Source organism: Elephantulus edwardii, unplaced genomic scaffold (genome assembly GCF_000299155.1).
Source record: "Elephantulus edwardii isolate Elephantulus edwardi_28Jun2011 unplaced genomic scaffold, EleEdw1.0 scaffold00139, whole genome shotgun sequence".
Classification (NCBI taxonomy): Eukaryota; Metazoa; Chordata; class Mammalia; order Macroscelidea; family Macroscelididae; genus Elephantulus; species Elephantulus edwardii.
The window spans coordinates 3,443,671-3,453,665 of NW_006399889.1; the positions used below are offsets into that span (position 1 = coordinate 3,443,671).

Below are 9,995 nucleotides of genomic sequence, written 5' to 3' on the forward strand. Positions count from 1 at the left end.
ACAATGACAAGAAAGGATAGAAGGAGAATTGATGCCTTTGAGCTGTAGAGAAGAGTATTGAATATACCATGGATTGCTAAGAGAACAAACAGGTTCATTCTGGAGAGGGTTAAACCAGGCTCCTCCTTGGAGGGAAGGATTCTGAAGCCTTGTCTGACATGTTGCAAGAAGGGACCAGTCCTTGGAGAGGGACATCATACTTGGGAGCGTAGAGGGATAGCTCAGGAGAGGAAGACCCTCTATGAGGTGCATCGATTCAGTCAGTGACTGGCGTAATGGGGGTGGGGTGTGTGGGAGACAGTGAGACTGGCACAGGACAGCACAGTTTAGGGCTGTTGTACATAGGCTATTGTACAATGTTGTACATAATGAGTGGCAGGCAACTTGACAGTACATAACAACAACAACATTTGACATAATAAAAAATTAGCTTGATTAGCTTTTCTGCCTGCATAGGAAGCAGTTACTAGAATTACAGTATACTTAATTTTTGCTAATTGGTCCTATTTCCTGATATTATCACAATTGATTATAATTAGTAGCTTTCCTTATCCGAGATGGTTCTGGATAAGATTTTCTTGAAGCTGTTCCCAAATGGAAAAAATCTACTGTTGGAGCTGATTCCAACCTGTAACAAATCCTATAGGAGAGAGCAGAACTGCCCTACTGGGTTTCCAATACTGTAATCTTAAGGGGAGCAGAAGGTATCATCTTCCTCCTGTGGGTCGGCTGATGGATGCGAACTGCTGAACTTTTGGTAAGCGGTTTAATGCTGAACACACAGCACCACCAGGGTTCCTCAGAACGAACATTATTGAACACAAAAGAAAACATCAGTTGCTTGTAAAGTGAAGATGTCTCTCTTAACCTGAAAACACCACAAAACATTACCTCGGGCTCTGGAGTCAAACGAAACACAAAGATGGGTTTTGCAGAGTTTAACCACCATGTAAATTCCTAGCTGTCCTGTGTTTCCACTGTTAAGGGATCAACAACTAATTCTCACTAACAGCTTTGGGGAAAAGGAAGATCATGGCTCAGTCAGAAATGCATTCAGACACACACAAATGGGTTTTTCTTCCAAGTTTATTTTTGAATTTTCATTTTTGGATAACCAAGCAGCTCTTTAAGGAGAATGCACAGAAGAGTCATTCTGGCACTTTTGGATAGTACATAAGATTTTTTTTTAATAGTCACATTCAGTCACATTGCTCAGTCCATACTCCATGTCTGGTGAGCAAGATCAGCCCATAGTATTCCCGAGATAATACGTAACCGTATATACAAACAGCCAGTGAAACCATAATGGTGGCTAGTGGCCAAAGGGATGGAATAGGGAAGGGCATCTCGTAAGTGCCCGCTAGTCTATCTTAGCTAAACAGAAGCCACATTACACATGGTAACTACAGAGCACACTGCACTGCGATGAGAATGTCGAGCACACGTGGGCACTTGGCGACATGCAGTTTAAAGAAAAGGGGTACAGAGTTCAGAAATGTATAAAACCCAGGCAGTTCAATCAAAGGAGTTAAGAAAACAAACAGCAAGAAGAGTGAGGGACTGTCTATTGTCACTGTAAAAAAGGCACTTGGAGTTAATGGGACCAGAATTGAAGGACTCTTGAGCAGGTAAAAAATTCAATACGATTTTGTGAAAAGGCTTGCATGTTCCGAGATGACACTCAGGACTTCCTGAGGGGAGCCATGGGAGGAAGCTGCTGAGAAGCAGAACAGATTAAAATTATGGAATAAAATCTTTACAACCAAATTGCTTAAAGGGATTAAAAAAAAAAGAACCCAAATTTAAGCCTAACCAAAGCAAAATCAAGGCAAAACAATACTACAAAGCAGCGATGCATAGCTTTCTTTTGAGATAATGCATACCGGTGGGCACGCAACCCAATCATCACCTAACAGTAGCATTATTCTGATAAAATGGATTTAAGCGATGCAAAAAGAACTCCATCTGTTCCCGTAATCTGAGGGAGAATTGAGGTGACTGTTAAAACCTAGCAACATTATTTGTGGTTTCTCAACACCCTTGGTGGTGGACACATCAAGCACGTGGAACGACACTCAGACTCTACAATCGGCCTCCGAGACGGGAGGCCTCTGTTAAAACCATCCTTCATTCTGAGGAACAACTTTAGTTCCTTCTTAACATATACACAGCAAACCGTAATGCAGTAAGAGCCAACACTGGCCACGGTCGCCACTGTTCAGTTTCCTCCACAAACAAGCAAGCGTTTCCATAAGGAAAGAATATTTGGCAATTTTATATTCCACAGCAGGCGCCTCTGTGAGCGCTCATTTAATGTTAAACGCCATCAGGGGTCTTTCCTCCCGTTTCTGCCAGGGGCTCTTCTTGTCCTCGCCTTGGTCGTCATCATCATCTTCATCCTCCTCTTCTTCGGGAGCAGATCTTCTGTGCTGGGGACTGGCTAATGGCTCCAGCGGGGCCTCTGCAGTTCGTCTTGTTGTCTCCTCCTGCAGGCTGGGCAGCTGGCCACTTCTACGACCAGAGCCATCCAGCAGGCATCGCAGGGCACTGTCCTCGGGGGTGCACACCGTGGTCCCACACTCACTGCCGCTTTGGTCCATGTCGTCCAGGTACACGAGCTGTGTGTAGGCGGTGCTGTCCGGGGCTCTCGGCTCCTTCTGCTGGTGCTCCTGCACAGGTGGGTGGCTCTGCTGGAGAGACAAGGGGTCGCCTCTTCCTTTCCGGGCAGATTTTGGTTCATTCATATCCACACCAGAATCCAAACTGGCGTCATTACTCCCGTTCCTTCCGGCTCTTTGGAGATCAATGTAGGAATGTCTAACGTGAGCATTGGACCTGCCATCCAGGGAGACGAACCACGCCCGCGGGTGTGGAAGTGGCTTGCCACCCCCGAGTTCCATCAGGGCCTTCTCGGTCAGAAGCTGGACCTCGCTGTTCATCTGGGCGAGGGCCGCATCATTGAGCGAAGCGGGGATGGACAGAGACTCCGACATGGATGCGTTCTGAGGACTCCACTCCCGGGCGCCTGCATCTTGCAGGTGTTGTTGAGATATCGCCTGGGAGGCCAGCGGCTGGGCTTGTATCTGAGATGAAGGGTGTGGGAAGATCCCTGCATGCGGATTGGAAAGCTCAGCCTGAAGTCTTTCGATTTCAAGTTGCTGGTCAGCGGGGACCACCAGAGGCTGGCTGACGTAGGAATGGTCCCCTGGCAATTTCATATAATGAGCAGGGATGACCAAGGCGGGTAATACTTTTCTGTAAACGCTGTCATTGACCTGGTCAACAGAACTACAGCAGATCAACTGGCCTGGCCGTGGAAAAGATGTCGGTCTTTCAAGATGATCGACTGATCGCGACATCATACATTCAGTAGGTCTGCGGTCCAGCAGTTGTTCTTTTTCAGGAGATGAAGGCGCAGGGTACATGTGTTCCTGAATGGTCAGTTTACTTCCTGTGGAGATATGGGTAATGGAGGCTTGACCTTCTCTGTCTTGCTTTTCAAATAAAGGTTGTGAGAGCATAGTATTGTAACTCCTCCTGTAGTCCTCATTGCCAGGGGACTCATAGCCATCTCTTTCCAGAGATTTTCTTGACTTTAAGGGGAAAATCTCCACAGATTTATGGTAGTCTTTCCCTAATGTCCCACTTGGGGTCAGGTTATCAAAGGAGATTTGGCTTTTATCCTCTTCCTTATGAGAGAGAAGTTCCTCCCGAGAGCTGAATTCCTGTGAGGTGCTGTAGGAGAGCTTTAGCATGGGGGTGTGCAGGTCCACTTCTCCGCTGGAAGACATCATTTCCAGATGGACCCCGCTCATCAGCTCCTTAGAGCTCGGCACATCTGGGCGGCTGTGGCCCGTGACAGACAGCGCACCAGGGAATTCGGATTCCCGACGAGAAAACAGCAAGTTTATGTGTGACATGGAAGTTGACTGATCTCTCTTGGAGCTCTCTAGGGCTGGAGGAAGATGTAGTTTTCGGTGGTGCTGGCGAGGTTTTAAGCACTTCCTCCTGTGATCCAAAAATACAACCCAAACCCAAAGATTAAAGATTCTCATAACGGTAAAGTGTCAAGTAAAACCCTAATTCTCAGTTTCCTAAAGAAAGACACCAATAACACAGCCAGAAGTCTTCTCACCCCACTCACCCTCTTTTTTATTTTAATTCAGAATACAACCTGGAGATTTCTATCCTCAAGCTTCCTTAAATCCAGCTGAGTTATTCAAATGGGGCTACCCAAGAATTTGTAATAAACATTCTTGCAAACTGAACAGACTTGGCATCAAAATAAGAACAGTTCTGCTTTGTCCTTGAGAACATCATCTCTTAATTAGCACTTAGGAATATTCTGAAGGAATCATAAGCCTATATGATATTGTCAAACTTTTTTTTTACATAACTCCCCTTCTAAGCAATGTTACACAAAGCATGCCTCACACTTCATATTCATTTATTTGCAACTCAGATCACAAATGATCAGTTCTTAGACATTTTTCTCATGAGGAAAAAAAGTATCTCAATGTGGAAAAAGAAAAAAAAAGATCTCAATATCAAGGCTTGCACAAGAGATTCTAAATTAAAAAATACATTGCCAAAATGGTAAAACTTTACCTGCAATAATATAAAAGGAGACACAGCAAAACCAAAAGTATGAAAGCCATTCCTCCTAAAATGGCCAAAAGAAACACCGTGTGATACGTGGTAATGTCCTGTGTTACAACGGGACCTAGAAGGTCAGAAAATGGCATTTTAGATTTGTGAAAACGTTTAATAAAAAGAGGGATAATTAACTGAGAACGTAATGTCTTTCTCTTACTATTACTAGCTGGGGTGGAAGGCAGTGGCCAGACACCCTTTTAATGATGCATTTGCAGCACCCCATAATTTTACTCAATGAAAGGTGATTCATGTCACCATTCCCAAATTATCTGTGACCAACAGCACTTAGAATATGTAAATATTAAAAACTGTTGTGTCAAAAGTCCCCCTTAGCTGAGAAGAGAGCCTCTTTTGATAGCATATTAAGCTTCTGAAACACATGATCTTTCGGTAAAAGGAAATTAATGCATGATAATATATTGAGTAGGACTCTCTCATTCAGAGATGGACTAAATATCTGGGGATCTTATACTACCAGAAGAAAAAGTGCAAGATTATAACCTCACTTCTCCCCAGAAGTCCACTGCTACTGGGTGGAGAGCCCTTTGTTTCAAGGGACCAGTTTAAATGTATGCATTAATTAACCACGGGTCTAAAAAATTTTAACTTTTTACAGGTGTCAAGTATTACTACAATGCTTTCCTTCTTTTTTCCCCCAAGAAAATCTTCCTCTACAAAACTTTCCAATTTAACTATCATAAATGGTCACAGACCTCTTCAGAACCTGAAAAATTTAGCTATAATAAAGTTACCAGAGGCAAAAATATTTTCATTGTACAGGAATTCCAAAGGGTAGCTTAAGTCAGATATTTTATGTTCAGTAGTATTGAGAGTCTAATGTCACCGATAGAGGATGGACAATAACAACAAGCACTGTCCATAAGACACTATGTGGGTACTGACTGGCATCTAGGCTAATTCTAGCAATGATCAAGTATGAGAGGGAAGGACGAGAGATTTGACATTACTGAATATTAGCATGGTTATGATCACCAAGCACCATAACCTCCAAATATTTATTTATTTTATATTTTTTGAAAGATTTCTTAAAACTATCTTTAAGAAAATAATTTTAAAACATTTTAAATTATTTTTATCTGGCTTTTAAAAATTTTTATTTTATTATTTTTTGTGCATGTACCATCAAATTAGATCTGACTGGTACAGGAGGAAATTGTCCCTCCTTCTCCGGCACAGCATCTGGTGGATTCGAACCGTGTACCTTTGGGATTGCAGTACATTTTATCTGACTTTTAATATTATTGTCAGATAAACCAGTTGTCAAAAACAGTGAAATCACTTCCATTCAAAAGATAACAACATCATTCTCCCACAAATGAATTAAATTTCGACTGGGAAGGAAGTGATGTTAAAAAAAAATAGTTGGCATTACATAGGGCATTAATTACTCAGAAACACATTTCATTCTTTTTTTTTCCCTTTTTTTTTTTAGAATTGGTTGGTTGGTTTTTTAAAAATATTTTATTTATTTTACTTTATTTTTTTTTTTTTTTTTGTCTATGTACCGTCAAATGAGATCTGACAGGTACAGGAGGAGATTGCTCCTCCTTCTCCAACAGAGCATCTGGTGGATTCGAACAGTATACCTCTGGGATTGCAGTGCAGCTTCTTGCCACTAGGCCACCAGAGTTCCCTTGGAAACACATTTCTATACACAGACAAACTCCACAAACATAGCTGGCGTCTTGCCAATAGTCACCAGGAAATCTTGGGTACACACAAAACCAATTTTCAAATAACTAAAACTTGGCTCTTTATAAGTACTTAAAAATGTTATTTTAAACCTCTGCCAATTAGAAATCTGTATTTCATTTCCTTTTAAAACAAAGTGTTAAAGTGGGAGAGTCTTCCATTTTGGGAGGGGACACTTGTTAATGGACAGCACCACTGTCATTTGTTTTTAAAAAGCGATGGCTGGGAAGTCACTGTATGTGTCCTACATAAAATGCCACCAAGGCTGAGCTACTGAACTCCTATGTGTGTGCTTTTAATCTCTTCTTTTCCTTTACTGTGAGGAAGCTCCCATTGACCCTTGTCCAGCAAAGTCATTTGAAGGAGATCTAAAGCTGAAGTTAACGTTAATTGCTTGGGCTTTATTACTTCTATTGTAAGGAATTTCCTTTCCTTCTCTCCTCTCAGTTACCTTCTAAATATCTGAGACTTGGGAGAATGAGGCATTTCTGCACTCGATGCATGCTTGTACCTCTCCCATGTTACCATAAAGGAAAGCACATACTCCTAAAAACCACAGATGTGAAATGTCAATTGTTTCAGTATAGGGAAATAATAGAAATGTGACAGATTTTTCAATACACATTTAAGAATGGCTTCCATCTAATTTGTTACTTTGGGAGTCTTAAGTGTTCATGCCAGTGATAACTTCCACCGCTAAAATATTTTTAACTTCCACTTTGGAACTGCGTAAAGTGATAGCTTTTAATCATAGTACATATTTGATTTTGCTCCACCACCTACTATACTCAACAGACATGGATGTGTGTGACTTTTAGATGCATTAAAAAATTAAAACAAAAATAAAAACTCCTCTCTAGGCATAAAGATTTGCAACCTCTGAAGAGATTCAGTAAGGAAGTTGGGCCAAGTGACAGTTCCTAAAGGCATTATGAGCCACGGAGTCAATACTGTAGTCAATTCTCCAAAAATGACTGTTTTCAAAGACAACTCTGTAATACTTACTAGAATACATTAAGGCATATTGGCTAGAAACAAACAAACAAAACAAAATACCCCTTCTAACCACATTCTGAAAAATATGATTTAATTTACATTGGCTAAAGGGAGATGAATATTCTTTCAGATACAACACAACTGGTTTGTTTTTCAGGGCTTTTAGGAATGCCAAATCAGGCACTGAGTGGGTATCCCCACACATTCTCTTCCCATCAGGCTACAGCTGTTGGAGGAATTAGGGAGGAGGTCTTCACTGCCCCTGCTGGCTTTTGAGTAAGAATTTTCCTATCGCAGCTGCTGCAAAAACAGGGACGGGAGACTAGACTATTTCCTATATAATCTTATCCTAGATGAGAGACTTTCAACCAGAATTTCCCCACCCCAAGTTATATTTTATTTATATCACTTGACTTTTGGATTTCTAATCAATTTCTGAATAAAAGGTGACCTCCCTGCTAAAATTATTTTTACAAACTCTTGCTTTGAACCCATAAAGAGACTACCTATCACCATCTCCACAAGTGTTGGTTGCATGTTACCTGGGTTGGGAGGAGACATGGCTGCTACCCAGTAACCCAGCTGTGGGGCAATGTAGGTCCACGTCAGCTGGCTGCCCTCCTGGTGCACAAGCCCCAGACCACTCTTCAGCCACGTTCCTGTGGGATGCAGAAAAGGACATCAGTTAAATGCACACTTAGTATCCTACTCAGAGCTTAACATATTGTAAATGTCATCTTAAATGTAACATTTATAACACATGAAGTTGTTGAAATGGTCCAATTGACATCTACGGACTACACAGTGCTCTCCATAGACATTCCTTTCATCTTTCCATCAGGGGAATGTTGGATAACTTCACTTTTCCCTTGCCTTCCTAATTAAATTACTCGTAACAACTTGATTATTTCTCTTTCCAAATACAGATTATTTTAGCAGAGACCTTTGGACTTGAGAAGCAGAATAAAATGGCATGACAGACATTGCTAGAAGTAGAAAGAGGAGGTGGATAAAAATTCCATGCTGGCTATCCCTTTCATCCTTAGATAAGCACATTTCCTATCCTGAACTATAGACTGACTACATCAAAATCACTTAGAGAGGCTTTCTTAAAAACGCAGATTCCGTGCTCCATCCTTCCTAATCCTGACTCCCAGTTGGTTCTGACGCTGGCAAATATGGAACAAGTAAAAGTTTATGGTCTTCACTTCAGGTATTGCTTTATAAACAATGAATAGTACCTATGTGCTACAGTTAGTCATCAGCCATCTGTTTTGAATAAACATTATTCACAACTCTCACAACAATCTTTTTGTTATGCACTCCTGAGCCAGTATGGACTCAGAATGAGCCCATGTGACAGAGGCAAACTTCCCCATAGGCTGTAAATCTTTATGGAAGCAGACTGCTTTCTCTTGCATGTCAGCAGGTGTGTTTAAAGCACTGACCTTTCCACTAGCTTAGCTGTGGCACCACTGGGGCTCTTTACAACAGCCTTACAGAAGAGAAGAGCGTTTCCCTTTTTATATGATAAAGGACATGAAGGATCAGTGAGGTTCATTAGCTTTTTCTGGGTACAGCAGGCACTGGAAATGTGGTCCGTCTGACCCCTGAGCTGCTGCTTCTCAACTGTGCTGTATTTCCTATTACTATTCCCAATCTTTGACTGACGATATTTGTACTTTGCCAGGTTTCCAAGTGTAGACCTGTTGAGGAAGATTAACTTACCTGAGGTTGCTCAGCTGATTTACAACCAAAAATGGAAGCCTTGTACTTGGACACCACTTACCTGGCTCACCTGCAGAGAACTCTCCTGTTAGACCCGAGAGGGTGGCTGTCAGCAGAAAGCAAAGGAGGGGGCCTGCTAAGCTCTCTTGACAGCACCCCACGTCCACTGCCCAGCAAGCATCCAGGTGTCAGCCACACACGGCACCCACCCTGTGCTCTGGCTTGAGGCCAGCAGTTCACAGTCAGAGCCACCACAGAGCTTGCTCCTACGAACACCCACCACCCGCAATGGCCACGTGTGTGGTACTCAAGCCCCACATGGATCAACCCTTTATTCCACCCTCTGGTCTCTCAAATCCTTTGCTTTTCCTGTGTACACACATTACTGAGGTAGCAATAGTAGATTATTTTTTTTCTTTTCCCCTGAAGAAGGAAACAATACTTGGGTTGCATCTAGGGCCTGTCAGTTGCCATAGCAACATTCAAATGCAGAGGGTGGAAAGGTGCCTCTGGTAATGCAGCACCTCCCTCCTCTGCTAGAACAGCAGCTAAACAAAGAGGGAGGTGGGGGACGTGGGTGGTTAGCAAGGGTTTGCATTCCATGACCCTCCTGTGCAACAGGCCAGATCTCTACTGCCTTCAGACTATTTCAATGAAAATTAGGGCAGAATATATTCTAGAAGGTTTCTCAAAATGAGTGCAAGAGCAGGCACGTCTAATTTGGATTCATTTTTTGAAGAACACCCATCAGAGACTGCTTAGAAACTAACAGCATTGGGAGCTCTGGTGGCCTAGTGGCAAGAAGCTGCACTGCAATCCCAGAGGTACAAGGTTTGAATCCACCAGATGCTCTGCTGGAGAAGGAGGGGCAATCTCCTCCTGTACCAGTCAGATCTGATTTG

General features: G+C 42.4%; 1 protein-coding gene across 1 annotated transcript in view; it reads right to left on the reverse strand.

Moving 5' to 3' along the window:
- Positions 1–2,257: 2,257 nt before the first annotated feature.
- Positions 2,258–9,995, reverse strand: part of FAM171A1 (family with sequence similarity 171, member A1) — a 129,001-nt gene continuing 121,263 nt past the window's right edge. Inside the window, exons 6-8 of the mRNA XM_006894320.1 lie at positions 7,908–8,024; positions 4,609–4,723; positions 2,258–4,008 (exon numbers count right to left, since the gene is read on the reverse strand). Coding sequence (XP_006894382.1) covers positions 2,307–4,008; positions 4,609–4,723; positions 7,908–8,024 — 1,934 coding nt within the window. The 3' untranslated portion in view covers positions 2,258–2,306. The remainder of the gene's footprint in view (positions 4,009–4,608; positions 4,724–7,907; positions 8,025–9,995) is intronic.